Source organism: Etheostoma spectabile, chromosome 8, assembly GCF_008692095.1.
Source record: "Etheostoma spectabile isolate EspeVRDwgs_2016 chromosome 8, UIUC_Espe_1.0, whole genome shotgun sequence".
Classification (NCBI taxonomy): Eukaryota; Metazoa; Chordata; class Actinopteri; order Perciformes; family Percidae; genus Etheostoma; species Etheostoma spectabile.
In genome coordinates this window covers 17,513,094-17,531,312 of record NC_045740.1, presented here as the reverse complement: position 1 = coordinate 17,531,312, position 18,219 = coordinate 17,513,094, and the positions used below count along the sequence as shown (strand labels likewise).

At 43.7% G+C, this 18,219-nt stretch overlaps 1 protein-coding gene across 1 annotated transcript in view; it reads left to right on the top strand.

The window, feature by feature from the left end:
- The window catches only part of LOC116693733 (ceramide kinase), a 63,676-nt gene that overhangs the window by 27,623 nt on the left and 17,834 nt on the right, over positions 1-18,219 (top strand). Inside the window, exon 5 of the mRNA XM_032522941.1 lies at positions 17,962-18,087. Coding sequence (XP_032378832.1) covers positions 17,962-18,087 — 126 coding nt within the window. The remainder of the gene's footprint in view (positions 1-17,961; positions 18,088-18,219) is intronic.

Genomic DNA, 18,219 nt, shown 5'->3' with positions numbered 1-18,219 from the left:
ACAAAACACATTTAAGTCATCATTCAGCCAGCGAATGGAAATTATTATATTCCCCAATTCAGAATCCACCCTCGGTTATCAGTCGACACTCGTGTGTGCGCGGATAACCATTTGGTTTGTTGTTGTTGTTGTTGTTGTTTGGAGGTTTCCGGCTGATTTGAACATTCAGATTCTTATTGTCATAATATGTAATAAATCAACAGAGACAGTCCGCTGAGAAAAAAGGTCGTCACGGTCCAGCTCTTATAGTCAGTCTAATAGGAAGGCTACATGGCATACATTCATATTTTTAAATGCAAAGAAATGCATGCCAGCTACAAAAAAAAACCCTAAAATTAAAAAGTGTAGAACAGCACCACAAAGAGTCGCTGTGTTTTAACGATGGAGAGTTTGGTTCTTGCGTGAATCGAGAACTCTAAGGAACCATGTCAACGTTGAGGCTGAATTTTAGCAAGGAAACACTTGGCATTGAATTTCACAGATTCTGGTTAGGTACAACGTGCTGCCTAAGAAAGCACTTTTCTTCGCTCGATGAACTGCTTTGGGGTCCATTTTTAACAATGTTTTTAATACTGAACCAGGTTTAGAGGGGTTATCTGTACAATTCACAGCATTAATTCTATGAGAAATCTCTTTCAGATCAAAGCAAAAAAACTTGTATTGGGACCTGAAATTTCCTCATTGAAGTCGAATAGAATCAAATCGAAATCAAATATGACATTGTGAATGGTAGTCACGATTCAGGGGAAATCAGCCCTTCTTGTATTCCGTTCTAATTATCTGCGGCTGCATTTGAAATGTTAATGCATGCATGTACTACGTTTTTTTTGACAGATACGTATTTGATCGGGTCAAAGTCTTTGGACCCGTGAAGACATATATGCCAGAGATAGGACACGGTCCAGTGGACAAACACAGCAGCTACATCAGATAACTTGGCTGGTATTTGGTCAGATTAGGATCCAGAGAAGGGATGCTTGGCATTTGGAACAAACATGAGCTGCTACTAGTCCTCCGGTCAGTTTGAGTCAGCTCCGCGCCGCACAGGGGAAACAGATCGCTCGCTCAAACCATTAAACAACACCACAAAAGAAAGGTTCTACAGTCTGACAGTCCAGTGATGACACCTTGCTCCTGCCATGGTTCACCTCAGTATGTCAGTATTTTGGAATAATCATATTAATTCAAATGCGTCCCCTTTGCTAGCAATGTTTGCAAAACCGCCCGGCTGATTACCGAGCTCACAGTGGAAGCTAAAAATTTTACACTTTGTCTGAGTGGGGCGCCTAGAGTGAAACGGTGAGGGTAACTTATTAAAGGTGAAGGGGTCAAGCCTCTGGATATAGAAGTATCAGCTCCGGGACAGTTTTTTTTTTTTAAGATGACTGAAACATCTGTGGGGAACAAACTGACACGACCATCCAAAATGCAATTCACTATGAAATGAGGTAAGTAAAGATAACAAGTGCCCCTCCAATGGTAGCTTGTAACCCATGGGATGATGGTGTATAGGGCTACGACTGCCCAGAGATGGGAAACCGACAATGACCAAAAAACGAGAACAGAGCAGAGATTGAATGTCAACACGGGACTAACAGGCAACTTCCTTTAACAAAACAATTATTCACAAAAACTTCAAAACTCAATAAGAAGAACCTACACTAAAACAATAAATCGAGGGGAATTTAGTGTGAAGTAATCTGCATTACAGTTAGGGAATCCGCCATTATACCATAATGCTTTCCCTTGGATTTAAATGGAACTCGTAAGAACATTTCAGTTGATGTGGATAAAAATTAAAAAAAACACATTGGTCAAAAGACCTTAGAGAGCCCTGTCTAGTCTTATTGACAGTGGTCCCAACTTTAAACACAATGTCACAGGTTCATGTCTTTGGGTTGTGAGATGTTCAGATAGATTGTTTATTTGCATTATGACGATATAAAATGTATCCAAACTTCTTTTGAGCGCATCCTAAAGGGCCCATGTAGCAGGCTAAGGTTGAGCCCCAAGCGTTCACCATACTTAGTTCGCCTGTCGTTAGCAGTGCTACAGCGAGGCTGATTGGGTACGTCGTTACCACGCAGGTGTTATTTTAAACGTTCAATGAACTTTGACTGATGTGGAAGGGATTTGACAAGGGTTTGACAAAATTACCTCGATAAAAAATCGATACCGAAAACGATCTGGTAGTGTTGGTTGGCTTTCACAAAAACATTTAACAATGAGCTTTGATAAAATAATCCTCAGCTAGGTGGATTATAAGACACGTGGGTAAAAGGCAGATGATGAACGCGACAACATTCTGGTCCTCACCTTATGTAAGCAGGCCTATAACCCTTGTGTTGTCCTTTTTTATTCGTTATGACTTGTTTCAAAGTGTTTTAGTCGAAATATGCGATTCTTTCAACAATACTTCATTACATGTTTTGGGTGGGTTTATTTAATCTTATATATATGTATTTTGTTTTATGGTTTAAAACAGTAATCCGGACTAAACTTTGACATCTACCATATGTGATCCAATCAACCTTCCTCCGATCTTAAAACTATTTAGTCAGAAAATAATCCTAATTTTCTGCTTTTTTAACTAAAAAACCTATGTACAAGTTGAGATAAAAACTGAGGTTGTTGACAAATTCCAGGACAGAAAGTGTTTAAAAACCATTATTAAACCAGCTCAGTTTATTAAAAAGCCGAAAAAAGCTGGAATAAAGTGACAATAACTCAGTTAAGCACAAAAAAAAAGTGTCGTTTTCCAATTTGACCGGAAAGAACAAGGTCATGGGAACGGGAAGACAACACAAGGGTCTTTTAAAACAGGAAATGACAAAACGTACGCCATTATTAGTGTATTCAATAATCTAAACGATTTCTAGTTCATCAACAATAGCGGCATCATGATATCGAGGTTGGGAAACCCTGCTTTAGAATTTGTGCGGCTTTGTATTATGGGAAATCTTAATGAATTAGGGAGGGCGGACAGTTAACTCGAGCGGTTTCTCATAACAAATAAACCAACAGAGATGCGTTTGCACGGGAGTAAATTGAAGTTATGGACAATGCGCTGATTTGAAGACAGAATCTCTGCACGTTGAGTGAAACAAACGGGTTTTTTTAAAGCAGCACTCTTTTTCAGATGAGTGTACTCTGAATGCCGGCGTTGACTAGCTCATTGCATATTAGCAGAAATGAAAGGATGTGAAGACCTAATGGTCGATCGTTAAGCCACTCAGACTACCGACCAGCTTGATGACACAAAAAATCTGCCGTGACTAACCAAATGAAGATTTTTCATAGTTCATTGTTTTTGCCTTATAAATTGCGGGGAATTCAATATGTAAAAAGAGTTTTTTAATAGTTAAGATTGAGCTAGGTTGTCCTGAAAAAAAAAACGACGTGTAGGGAAAACCCGAAGGAGCAGAAGCAGAAGAAAGGAAAGGAAAGTTCAAACAGTGGACATAAAATCTGTCCAGCACTATTTTCCCCGAGAAGTACACACCATGTGAGGGGGATTACTTTTACTTTCATGGCATGCGGAATTACAACCGCGACCAAATGATTACCAGACGCTGGAGTGACATGGCGAGGACGGGCTTCTTAAAACATGTAACGATAAGTCAAACCGGATCCTTCTGTAGCATTCAATATAAGTAAAAATATTCAACATGTGTGAAAATAGCTAAGTCTAATGGCTCTACGTGAAAATAAATAGATGCCAGACACCCAGCAGCCATCAAAACAAACAGCGACCCCCCAAAACCAAGCAACGGTGAGGGGGACGCTTCACTCTCCAGGTAAAAGTAAGTCCTGTCATTCTGCACAAACCAGCGGTCTAATTTCAGAAATAATGACTTAAAGCTGATCAGGACAAATGAGGAAAACAACACCTCACTTCTGGGTGTGTTGTTGGAAATCATGATTTTCAAACAGAAAGTGCCATTTGGTCTCCTTCCCTGCTGCTAATCTTTGGTAACCGCCCAAGGGTGATGGGTAATCTGTGTGGAGTCTCCTGGTTAAGGGAACGGTGATTGTCACAGTGAAGGGGAGTAGGCCGGAAAACAGGCGATGATCCAGTGTCTGACAGGGGGGCACGGGGGTGTGGTTCATATTGCACAAGGGTTGGGGAGCTCCTCAAACACTGGGTTCCTCGATCCCTTGTGCAAACAGCTGGATGAAATGGCAGTGCACTCTGGGATTAAAAAAGGAGAAGGTGTTTTTTGTAAAAGAGAAATCCCCCCCACCAACCCCACCCCCCCAGGTTAAAATCATTTGGACAACAGCAGGAGCGAGAGACGCCTTACCGGACGTCGATGGCTGTGTGGTTAGGATCTCGCGGTCGCAGTTCCAGCTGCTGTAGGCGAGGGAGGGGGTTGGGTGGGGGCGCAGCCGAGGCAGGGTGGTTCTCGGCAGATCTGGCGAAAGAGATCGGATGCTTGACGTTCTCCGCAGGTCCGAGTCTGAGTCGCTCTGGCAGTCGACGCGGCGTGAAGCGGTAAACGCAGCACCCGGTGGACATCGGAACCGCCAGGCAATGGCGCGGTACAGAATCAGACTCAGAATCAAAAAAAGACTTTTAGTGATCCCGAAGGGAAACTCTGTGTCCAGTGCACAAAAGTAGAATATCAGAGTAGAAATATAAATAAAGAATATAAGGAGTGTGGATCTGAATAGTTAATGGAACGAGGACAGCAGGTGGATCGGCGGTGTTCTTGTTTGTCCCGTTTTGATACTTCACGGTACATGGGTAAATAGACTTCTAGAATCAATTATCATGGAGACATTCTAAAAACTAACTGATTTCTAAAGAGAAGTACTGCATGTAGTCAGTTAGACTGACATTTCGATTATTGAAAGTAGTATCTTCAAAGTACTTTTTGATATCACGATAGAGGATAATAAAACCTTTAGCAAAAATATACATGGAGGACATCTAAACAACAAAGGTATCTAAAGAGAGTACTTCGTCAGTCAGTCGGTCTGATCATATTATTTATTGAAGTTCGTACTTGAGTAATTACATGGAGTCCTGATGCGTGGGTGTTGCTGGAAAAGGGATATGGATGTAGTAGCTGTGCGCGTAGAATTCAGGGTGGGGTGGGGGGGATCGATACAGCATAGTATCACGATATTTTTTCGTGGCATACTGTATCGACACACAGACGCCAAGTATGGATCTATTATTATAGTTGGGGCTGGTCGGTTTGTCTGCGTGACAACCATAGGCAGCAATACCAAGTAAAATGAGATGAACAACAGGGCCGCATGTATGCTTTCAGATGAAAACCGATGTTTGAAAAAATTTGAAATGGTAAAAGATTTGAAGTGGAAAAAGGTCTTTTTTCATTTTAAAATCCAACTTCTCATATTCATGATATTGATTAGTATTGTATCTGGGGACCATGGTGATTTCCTGGGACAACAGGATTAGAGAATCGAGTAGATAGATAGATAGCTTAGATAATACTTTATTCATCCACAGCGGGGAAGGAAATGCCAGCTGTTACAGCAGCATTTTGACAATAAAAGCAAACCAAACAAAACAAGTAAACACACAAGAAAACAGGCAAACACACAGCAACGTGCAGAAGGTAACGGAAGTTAAAGGAAGTGGCGTTCCATAAGATATGTAATAGTCAGTAAAGTGAAGTGGAGTCACATAAGATACTTGTAAAGAAAGTAAGTGGCGTCACATAAGATATTGTAAAGGAAAGTAAAAGTGAAGTGGCGTCACATCAGATTTGGAAAGTAAAGTGAAGTGGCGTCACATAAGATATTGTAAAGTAAAGTGAAGTGGCGTCAATAGATATTGTAAAGTAAAGTAAAGTGAGAGTGGGTCACATAGATATTGTAAGTAAAGTAAAGTGGCGTCACATAAGATATTGTAACAGTAAAGTAAAGTGAAGGGCGTCACATAAGATATTGTAAGTGAAGTAAGTGAAGTGGAGTCACTAAGATATTGAAAGTGAAGTGGCGTCACCTTAGGATATTGTGAAGTAAAGTAAAGTAAACGTGAAAGTGCAGTGGCGTCAATAAGATATTGTGAGTAAAGTAAAGGGCAGTTGGTCGTAGTAACAAGTGAACAAACATCGCGGTAAGTAAGTGGACGTTAAAATTAAGCGGAATTGTAATTAAATGGATAATGCAAAAGCATGGTAACCTAATATCGTTATATTAATAGAAGTAATATGAGTATTACAATATGTAGTAGGTAATATGTAGTAAAAAAAGTGTTAATATAACAAACGAAATGACAAAAATAAATGTAGTCTAGGGGAAAATAATCAAATCACCCGATAATAGGGCTTCAATCCCCCCCCACACACACTTAGGGTTGCGATCGAGTATTTTTTAGAGAAAAACCCAAATTAATGGTTTACTACTGGTAGTCTTGCTGGTGTGTCGCAGAGGTGTCTGAGGATAGTCGAAGCGGGAAAACACTTCCGGACCAGGATGAGGTCGGTGGTGCGGTCGGCAGGCGTGAGCGGCAGGTGAGTGCTTTGGGGCTGCGAGGACAGGCGCAGTCATTATGGCAGAGTTATAGACAGGAACTTCCATCGGATGTACTCCACTCGCTGTCGCTTTCTAAAACCAACCACACCCCCAAAAAGGGACAGATTTCACTTCTGTGCGCGACAAAGCAAGCATCATCCCAGGTGTAGTGGAGCGTTGGATTGTATGAGGAAAACACTTCAGAAGGGGTCAACAAATACATGCAAGTAGGACCTGTCTGTCTGTCTGTCTGTCTGTCTGTCGGTCTGTCTGTCTCTTACTGTCTGTCTCTTCTTTTACTGTCTATCTTCTTACGGTCGTCTCTCTCTCTACTGTCTGTCTGTCTGTCGTCTGTCTCTCTTACGTCTGTCTGTCTCTCTCTCTCCTAATGTCTGTCTGTATTCGGTAGCTCTCCTCTACTGTCGTCTGTCTGTCTGTCTGCTCTCTTACTGTCTGTGTCTCTCTCTCTCTTACTGTCTGTCTGTCTGTCTGTCGGTCTATATTACTGTCTGTCCTATCTCTACTGTCTGTCTCTCTCTCTACTGTCTGTCTCTCTGCTTACTGTCTCTTCTCTCGCTTTACTGTTTGTCTGTCTCTCTCTCTCTTACGGGTCTATCTCTAAGTCTGTCTGTCTTTCTATGTATGTCTCTCTATTACGGTCGTCTGTCTCTCTCTCTTACTGTTTGTCTGTCTCTCGATTTTCCTTACTGTCTCTATTACTGTATGCTCTCTACTGGCTGTCTCTATTATGTCGGTCGTCTGCCTTACTTGGTCTGTCTGTCTTTCTCTTCTTACTGTCTGTTTTTTTTCTCTCTCTCTGTCTCCGCCTGTCTGTCTCTTTACTGTCTTTCTCTCTCTCGATTCGTATGTATGTATCTCTATCTTAATGTATGTCTATCTCTCTACTGTCTGTACTCTCTCTTACTGTCTCTCTGCTGTCTGTCTGTCTCTCTCTTACTGTCAAGCTGTCGGTGGTTGTTCTCTCTTTACTGTCTGTCTATCTCTTTAGGTCTGTCTGTCTCTACTTACTGTCGCTTTACTGTCTGTCTGTCTCTCTCTCTTACTGTAGTCTGTCTCTCTTGCTGTCTGTCTGTCTCTCTACTGTATGTATCTCTATTTAAGGTCTGTATCTCTCTCTTACTGTCTGTCTCTCTCTTATGTCTTCTCTCTCTTTACTGTCTCTTCTTATGTTCCGTCTGGCGTTGAAGAGACATGTTATATTATTTATGAAGCCAGGCTAGCAGTCTCCAGATCTTTCAGTCTGTGTGACTTTGTGGTAAAATCAGTTGTTTTGACAGGAATCAGTCACAGGACAGTAATTACAGACTTACATTTGTTGAGAAGCCCGGGATGAAGATTTGTTGCGCTCACCGCTGCTGACGCTTAGTCCACCTCGTACCTCTCAGCTTTACTCTGGGAAGAGTGCCTGTTGTGCTGCAAACACGACAGTGGAAAGGAATATGAAAAGAACACCAAGTAATGGAATACATGTAACCAAAAAGAACTGTTATCGTTTACCCCCCCCCAAAACTACAGGAACTGGTAAATATTATATTTTTTTCAATGTTTTTGTGCTTTTTTCAATACATAGACATGACCGAACCACCTATTAGTTGGCTCACAAGCCACCCCCCCCCCCCACATCCCCCAAAGTTGTGACAACACAATGGTTAACCGTGGTGTTCCATTGTCAGCAAACTGTTCTTTGCCAGGTAAAAAAAAAAAATACACTATAAGTTCTGCCGAGTTTTTTTTTCTCCACAGGAGTGCACCACTGACATCAACACCGCTAGTTTTACACTTTTTTTTTGAAAGTCATTATCAAGATTCCTCAATTTACCTCATTGTTGCGTTGAAAAACCAGTAATTAACAGATCCTAAGACAACAGTACTGACGCAACAATAAAAACCGTCAACAATTATTTGAGGAGAAAATAGGCATAACCGAATCACAATTCATATCTGGGCAGCGCTGCATAGTTTGACAGCAGCTCAAAAGCCGTATTGACCCTTAGAGACTCTCGCTCTCTGCTTAGTGCGTCGTAACTTTTTCATATAAATGAACGTCCGTTACATTAAGCCGTTGCAAATGCGTTGCTACACGTAATTAAGGCTATCGCGCTCCACACAACTTCTATGGGTTTCTCGGCGTGGCTGTGTTCAGAAGATTGTGGCGTCGTGGGATTTCCACGAAGAAGCCGAGTGAAGATAAACAACTCTTCTGAAAAAGGCAACCCACGTTTTATAATCCTCCATTGCTATCTTTGGCTACTAGGTAAGTGTGTGGTGTGTTGTGTGTGACGTGTGTGTTTGTGTGTGTGTGGGTGTGTTGTGTGGTGTGTGTGTGTGTGTGTATGGAAAGGCTTTGTATCATGAGGACGAGCCGAACGTGGTCATAGTCAGAATCCTCATGGGGGGGGAACAGCAAACTACTATACTATTTTATTATAGTACTATAGCTCTAAGCTGAGTAATGTGAGTTTTACAGATCATGTGATACTGTCATGTTGTACTGTCTGCATATAGTGAAAGTGGAGCAACAATTTTAACTATAGCTTTAAAGGCAAGGCAAGGCAGGGCTAGCTTCATCTGTAGAGCACAGTTCAGCAACAGGGCAATTCCAAGTGCTTACACAAAACAGTTAAACAGAAAAAACCAGGTATCCTCCAAAGAAAAAAGAAATACTTCATAAAGTAGATAAAACACAAGTGTAAACTTGAGACTACCTTCCAACTAAGTAGTCCCATGGGTTAGTGCTCCTTTGGTGATCACTCGTGTCTCTACCCTTCAGACTCTATCTTTAGAGCGTTACTTTCGTCTCCTTGAGACTTCTCTCAATAAGTAAGACGATCTAGCGCGGCCTTTCGTGTCTATTTACGACACTACCATTCACACTTTTTCTGTAACGGGTCGTAAAACTGGAAACTTTGGTACTTGAACAAACTGCTGACTAGGACTTTGCGTAACCCCACAGGAATGTAAACGAGTGAAGAACATTGAAGTGGCTGAATGGAACCTAACTTAAGTGTTTTAGTCCCCAGTTCAGGACGAAATCGGCAATTTTCACTTTTTTTTTTTTATAGATATAATATCACACAGATCGACAAACGGGCGGCGTACCGCGGCGTTCCCATGATGCCTTGGCGGAGGTAGGAAACGTTCGATAGTGAATGATGAGTAAGGAACATCTTCACACCTCGGGATTCAGAGCGTCATCGTCATCAGTACAGTCGGAGTCTGTTCTCATACATATGACAGTTAACAAGCTCGTTCCAATTGCAGTGAAGGAAACGCAAGAATGTAGTAAAGTAGAGATAAGTAGCATGGAAATAGAAACAAAAAAACGAATGAAAAAGTTAAATAATTTGGAACACATGCTGTATTCTACCTGCCGAGGTGTATGGCGGTCCCATCATCGTTCTCTCGCTGTCAAGTGAGCACGTCGCCGTAGAAACCGTATCCCAGCAGGGGAGAAGGAGAGTAGTATTGCCGGACGGTGGTTTGGGTGGACGAGCATAGCAATCGGCTGAGAGTCTCTGAACACACAAACACAAACACCACACACACACACACACACACACCACCGTCACACACACACACCCCACCACACACACAACACACACACACACACACACCACACACACACACACACCACACACACACACACACACCACACACACACAACACACACCACACACACACACACACAATGTTATGTTTAAGGACTCAAATCTTAGTTTAAGAAAGTAGTAAAAGACAGCGTACAACGGTTGGTAACGCATGGATAAATAAGGGAAGCTTGTGCTTAATAAGACTCAAACTGGTGCTAACACACTGTAAAAATGTTCTCTAATAAAAAAACTTATTTCTTGCACATGCTTTTTATCTTTAAGGTTCTTGTTTTTTTTTTATTTACCATTATGAGCCTGTCTTAGCGGCATATTTAATTAACGAAAGGATTTTATTTGCTTATTGCAGTCCCTGCATGTTGTTTCGGGTTATAAAGCTTTGTTGTGGGAAAGTTTCCCCCAGATAGGACAACAATACTTTGGTTTGGACCATTTGGAAAAAATGTTTCTGAACAGAAGAAAGAAAATAGATGGCAGCATGAGACCATGGGAAAACAAAGTAATGTGCTGTCACTGATTTTTAGGGACATGTGGTGGGACTACGTCAGAGGATAAATAGAGTTGGATATAGAAAATGTGTTGAAATTTGTATAACTTGCAGTATGGGGCAGTCCGACGCAAAGTATCTTTGTGTTGTTAGACCGTCCGCGCCCAGTCGTTAAATAACAAATGCACCTGAACCATCTTCTGGGCATGGTGTGTGGTTTTGCAGGGGAGGTGATGTTCAGGTGCATTCTGGGCGGTATTGCATCTCGAGGCCGCGGGAAGTGATCGCTCCATTGACCAGAAAAACTGGTCTGCAGTCAGTAAGCAGCATGTCATTAGCTATTTTTAACGCGCATTGGTAAATGCACTAGGCTAACTGCACAGCGTGTGCACAATATATGTCTTAAATAAGGGGGAGACATTGTACTCTCACTTGACGCAAGAGTGTATTTTGTCGGTGTATGACATTGTAACAACTCTCTTGGTGTGAAGTGATTCCTGTTATGTTCAGGGGGGGTGATCGAACGATACCTGGACCGTGAGTCGGATACCGCGTCATACTTAAAACTTTTTTCCAATCCAATTTATGAATCAAACGGAAACTCCCCAACAGTACACACAAAATCTTGATTTTTTAGTTTCAGTACTACGGACTGCTGGGGGCTGGGGGACTTCATGAATGCCACTGAGCACCTCTATAGTGAATTGAATGAAATAGTTAGGAGGAGGAGTCGCAGCGTCCGCCAACACGGCCCACCTGTCTCGTCATAGGTTGTCAGATTAGTATCTTTAACTAATCAATAATATAATAAACTAGAGGGAGGCAGGCACAAGCTACTCTATCTGTAAAGGTCTTGAGATATTTGCGTTAGAATTGTACTATAAATGAATTGAATACGGTAGAGTTTTCCTGTGTGCTCTACGGACATGCGAGTAATAGCCAATCCCAGAATCGTTAGATTCTGTGGGGTAGAAAGTGCTGCTCTGCTGTATTGGTCACTGACGATCGGTGCAATGTAATCTTATGTATTTAAATTGTAGATTTAAATGACGGGGGCAATTTTTCACTACTGTACCCTTTAGGAGGAACTCGGTTGGTGCCTAAAAGTAAGATCGGTTACCAGCTAAATTGGAGCGAGGTGTAGGGGAGAAGGGGATGACCCCGATGATGCTGCAGTGCAGAGGTCGGGGGCGTTGGTGCCACCGTGGCAAAGCAGGCTGCAGTCAGGGTCAACCGAAAACACACGATTGTAAAAAGTTCAGTGAGCTGGGAGACAAGCCTGTGTTCTTTTGTACTAGTGAAATGAGACCGACAGGCGAGACTAAATCTACAGGACATAATCTTGGGTAACAAGGATATTGCTTAGGTTGTGGGTATTAGCATTTGTGGAGGGGCAGTGTGTGTCTTTGTGGAGGGTCGTGGGGTGTCTTTGTGGAGGGTCAGGGTGTGTCTTTGTGGAGGGTCAGTGTGTGTTTTGGAGTGTGAATGCGAGTGTCGAGGAAACGAGGGAAGAGGTCTTAAAAGACAAGGAAGGAAAGAGAGAGAAAGAGAAAAGAAGAGGAAAAAAAAGTGGATGGAATAACTAGAATTAGAGTGTACTTGGCAGTGTTGATGAGATTTAGATATGAGATTTAGTTTAGGGTTATCTGCATTTTTTATTTTCGTATCTTTCCAATAGTGTGTGAAGTTTTGTGCTGTGTTTTGTTATGGAGACAGGGTATTATCTGATCTCATCCTCTATGCCGTGTCCAAGCCCTGGGGAGAGCGGCTGGGAGAGAACCACACACACACACACACACCACACACACCACCACACAAACAGGACGACACACATGCACACACACTGGAACCCCACACACACACATCACACAACACACACCCCACACACACACACACCCAATTGTTGTTCTTCTGCAAGTTTCTTTTCTGTATTTTAAAAGTATACATTCATTGATTTCTTCTGCAGAGTCAGAGTCCGGTTTACACAGGATGCACTATGCACAGTGTGTGGGAATGTCACGTGATACGAGTCATCAGACATCTTAATATTGCGGAGATAGTTCAGCTGAGCCAAAAATCGTGTGTAGACGGAGATTGTTTTTGTCTCAAAAATGCGCTTAACGATTGTAAAGGTAGTTTGTAGATGTAGCAGACTGACCTGAGGGGGGACTGGGGGGGGGGGACTTAGCAGGGACGTTGCAGGTCAGGGTAGGAGGGTAGGCAAGTGCCTCTTGCCAAAATTCAAGGATAAAAACATGTTATTAATGAAATGTAGTCTAACTTTGAATTCTGTATTTTTATGTTTATCTTGTGATTTATTATGTGTGTGGCTCCAAATTTAGACGGGTACTATGACAACTGTAGCAGTTACGCATAGTCCAACTAGAAAAAGGGCGAATAGCAGGGCCTATTTACTGCCATTCAAGCGATGAGGAATGTTGCGATGCAGCACCGATTTCCGTTTACCTTTAACATGTACGGTCAAAGGCACAATTGCCGTGCCTTTTACGTAAATGTGTTATGCCGTAATCGTCTCGGTTAGATATCAAACATGAACCAATAAACGAGATACTTAGCATTTGCGTAGCTGGACGTCATACACAGCTCCGTTTGTGAACCGCAATCCACGCGAAATTCAAAGTCAAATGACAGCAGCTGGTTTTGTCCGCCGACATCACAGCGCTGAAGGAAATTCTCTAAACTCGATTTTAATCAAAACCGAACTAATAGCAAGATGGAGGACTACGCCAGACTCAGATGGCTACTGCAGCAAAAGGGACAAATACTCGTCGCATAGTTTCAAATGACTGGTATGGGAAGAGGAGATGGGCTATGTGGCCGTGTAACAGTCAGCGGCGGTGACCTCTACGGGGTCTGGATCTGAAAACCGGCCCGGCTTTAAACAAGCAGGAAAAAAAAAAAACAGGCAGCTCATCTAATACCGGAACTACAGCTTCGCAAATCCTCCACCTGAAACGGATCCAAACATCAAGTCGGAGCCGGACAGGGTCAGCAGGGTCGTCCAGCCCTCGGCGAGGTCAGGACGATTTGCAAAATAAAGCGCCGTAAGACGAGGTGTTACAAGCTGTGATCGATGCTTCACGAGAAAGGCGGGATGGATTTTATTTACAAATCTACGATTGGTGAGTCAGAAACTATTTTGAGGCTTAGTGCTGCGACTAATGCTGCTGCCATTTGCTTAGATTCAGCTTGAGCAGGGGTGTTTGCATTGTTGCTGCTGGGACGACAAACAAGTAGCCGCTGGTGCAATATCAGAATAAGAGGGTTTCATAATTAGATTAGCATCTGAGTGGACATTAACGTGTGTGTGGGTGTGTGTGTGTGAGTGAGAGAGAGAGAGAGAGGAGAGATGATGAGAGACGAGAGGAGAGAGACGAGGAGCGAGGAGAGGAGAGAGAGAGAGACGAAAGAAAATATATGTCACACAGAGTTTTGTCTGAAATCTTAACACACTGTCATTGCGCCTATTCAACAGATGGTTTAGAAGTTCTAGGGTCCAGGATAAACGGTGGGGGGGATCAGGCTTGGCGGTTGGTCCCCGAGACTCTGGAACAAGTACCCCACGATATCGCACGTTACAGATGTGGTATTTTAGGGCCAACTAAGACCATATCTGTGAATCCGGCTTTAATCCGTAGGCTGGGTGGGACAGTTCTTCTTTGTTCTTGAGCTTTTGATGTAGGTTCGCTATGTTCTATTTTTCTTGGATGATGTCTATAATCTTCTGTAAAGGCAGACGTAGCCTGATGGTGCTGGTAAAGTGTTAAAATAATTAGTGATTGATGATAGGATTAATGGAAATGTCTTGCATCGACCCGCGGTGTGGTTTTGCGCGCTTGTGCGAACGTTGGATGAGTAGCCTAAAAAGAAATAGTATCTGTTCACTCAGTGACTACCTCTTTACTGAAATCACCCGCAACGTAGGACTTATGTTACTGACGACTTCAAATATTCGATGTTTTTTGGTGTTGTTATTATTTTTTTTATTTTTGAAATACAAGTTGCCTGAGTTGGAAATTGCACATTGACAACAACACTGCTGCATGAGATCAGCAGACATTATTAAATGGGTGAGCTGTCTTCAGTTCCAGTGTGTGTGTGCTGTGTGCTGTGTGTGTGTGTTGTGGTGGTGGTGTGTGTGTGTGTGTTGTGTCTCAGTGTGTGTGTTGGTGTGTGCTGTGTGTTTTAATAGAGCGCTTAGCAGAACAGACACCACAAACAACTGAGAAATAAGGCCCAGAAGCAGTACCTGCATTGAAATCCCGAAACCGAGAATCCTGCTCTCTGTGGCGAAGCTGTCATGAATATCCCCTTCAGTGTGTACCTCTAGTTACATCACCAGATTAACCGTATGGTCTAAATTGAAAGTATACCCTCTGGGGTCCATCTTCATCAGTAAACAACGGGGATGTTTATAATAGTACGAGCGTTTACAAGGAAGGCGATCCTTTCTAGTCATAATCACCAAATGAAAAAACACAAATCCAAAATAAAAGCAATTATTTTGATGTCACAGTAGGTGGTTTTCTGACCGGCAGGAAGGATTTCCAATGCGAGCGTGCAGGGGATCAGTGTCTTCTTCGGACAGTTTGGATTACGCCGCGTAGATCGGCGTCCTAGATCAGGCCAGTGGATGATCTCGCTGAACATGCCGTCCCCTCGACACAAACCACCTGAGTGAGGTTACGGCGTACACTCGGCTTTTAAAAAGACTCGCGTGATCAGCCGCCCGTCAAAGTGTAAAAACAGTCGTCGTAAACAGAGCTTCTGTACCAAATGTTCTCGAGGGTGCGTTTATTGTGGACGGGGGCAAGGTGCTCTGTGATGTAAATAATTCACCAGAGTTCAAGGTTTTGTGGTAGTAACTAAACCCTCACGTCAAACTTGTGCAAGCTCCGCCCAGTTTTCAAGTGGTCACTGGTACTTAGCGTGCTCCGCACTATGACAACCGACACAGACACCCTTTCAATTTCAATTGCAATTCAATTTCAATTTCCAATTTTAGTTCGTCTCAATTCCATGAAAAAGAATTATCTCAAGACACTTTACAGATAACACACTCCGAGAAATTTACAAGGGACCAACAGTTTAGTCTCTCCAGGCAAGCAACAGTGCGACAGTGGCGAGGAACAAAACTTCCTTTAGGCCGACCCTCGGTCAGACCCCAGAGCTTGGGAGCGGTGTACGGACGGGCCGGTTGGGGTTAGAATGAGAGTGGCAAAACAACATAGAAAAAAATTTAGGTTTGAGGAGGCAGTCTTGTGTGTAGTTCATGGCATGCAGGACTCTGTGAGGGCAGTTACAAGGCACAGCAGGCACGTAGCAGGACTGGCAGACGTGGCAGGACGTAGCAGACCGTAGCAGGAGTAGCAGGCTGCACACAGTGTAGCAGGAACATGGCAGTCACAGAGCTGTGAGCTGAACCATGAGCTAATAGTTGCTAACCCCCTGATTTCGGAGCCTCTCTGATACAATGCGACGTTAAGATTGTATCCATCTACAGGAAGCCCAAGAGCAGGAGTGGGTAAACGGACGATACGCAGATACGCGCGGAAGACCCGCCGGCGAACAGGCGGTGGCACACTTTACCGCTACGTAGATGAGTGTCCGCCACGCTTCCCGCTGCTACGGCTTGATGTAGACCAGCCGGTGTTTGGGTGTTGCTGGCTGAGACAACACAAACAACCACAAACAACACAAAAACAAGGTACTGACGTGCTGGGTATGGTGACACACCTGCTAATAAGCCCAAGGGGGGACAAGTGGTTGTTGCTGAGGGACAAATGGGACACTGCCTGCGCAGCGGTGCCCCTCCCACGGGCAGACTCACTGATACTGGTTTACCCATTTCTAGCACTATACCACACTTACACTGTTGTACTTAATAATGCCCCTATGCCCCCTGAACATGTAAAGCTGCTGATGTAAGCTCATGATAGGCAAACCATGTTTATTTTTTCTAAATAAAGATTAATATTTTGAAATCTAGACAATATAATATAATTGCAGATGCATTCCACTTACGATTTACTTAGCTTTTATTTTATTTTTCATTACAATTATTCACTTTAAACTACATTATAATATAAAATACGGATACAGGAATTGTAGGTGCTCAACAGGAAACAGTTTTAAACAAAAAGTTTGGCCAGGTCTTCCTGGTACACCCCTTCTCTTTGTAATGGTGGGGGGTGGGGGGCCTCGACTTGCTTCAGGACTCGCGGCTCTTCTCCATTTTTGAATGGAAGAGCGTTCTAAAAGTCCTTCCCAGTGTCTGGTATGCACGTGCCTGGCGCGTTTGGGGTCATGGACACAACGAGCGGAGGATTTCTATAGGTGGCTGATTTACAAGTATTTGGGACATCTGACTGTCAGAGACGTTAGAAGTCAGAGAGACTAACCGTCAGATCCACAGATCATCTCCCAGTCTGTTGTGAATTAAAATCAGCAACAGATCAATGTAGAGCATTTGAGAGCTACAATTAAAAACTAGAGTGACGTTCAGCGCTTATGGGTTGATATATTTATCTACATCGGAACGCACCACATTGTTAACGGTACCCTTCCTGTTCGGAATCGGCTGGAAACGTGCCGCCTTACGCAGCTTTCGTGTCACCCCCCCCCCCCCACACACCACCACCCCCGGGTCCGGCGCCGGGCTCTCGTCTACTTACATGGCGCCGTTCATGTACCACCGAGCCTAATGTTCGTTTGCTCCGGGGCTCCAAGATAGAGCGAGCAACTTTTTTTTTTTTGAGCAAGCGTTGATTAGAGTGACACGGTCTCCAATTTGCGGGACGCGTGAACTTGCTTCAACACGCTGTGCGCGCACTCGCGCTAGCGGGTCGGGTGGTCACCTAGTGTCTGGCAACAATATGGTGTGAGTAGTGTGTGTGTGTCCAATTTCCAATTTTATTCTAGTATCAATGTCATAAAAGAGTATCTCGAGCCCCTTTAAGGCTTAGAATGGTCTAGACCAAACTCCAAATTACAAGGACCCAACAGGTCTAGTAGTTTCCTCCAGAGCAAGCAACAGGGCGACAGTGACGAGGAACTGGGACAGCAAGACCCGACAGACCCAGGCCAGGCCCAGCCCAGACCAGGCCCAGACCCAGGCCCAGGCCCAGGCCCAGGATTGGTAGGCGATGTCGAGGGCGGTTGGTGGTAGAATGAGGAGTGGCAATACCGTCATAAAAAAATAGCTATTTGTAGTTATCACCCTCAGAAACATACCACTTGTCCCCCCTTGGGCTTATTAGCAGGTGGTCACCCTACCAGACACTGTCAGTAACGTTGTTGTTGTTGTTGTTGTTGTTGTTGTGTTGTCTGCAGCCAGCAGACCCAAACACCTGCTGGTCTACATCAACCCGTACAGCGGGAAGCGTCGGGGGAAACGCATCTACGAGCGAAAGGTCGCCCCGCTGTTCGCCCAGGCGGGCGTCTCCGCGCACGTCATCGGTACGTCCCGTATTACCCACTTCCTGCTCTTGGGCTTCCTGTGTCAGAGGGATTACAATCTTAACGCGCATTGTATCAGAGAGGCTCCGAAATCAGGGTAGCAGCTATTGCCATGGTTCCGCTACACGCTCT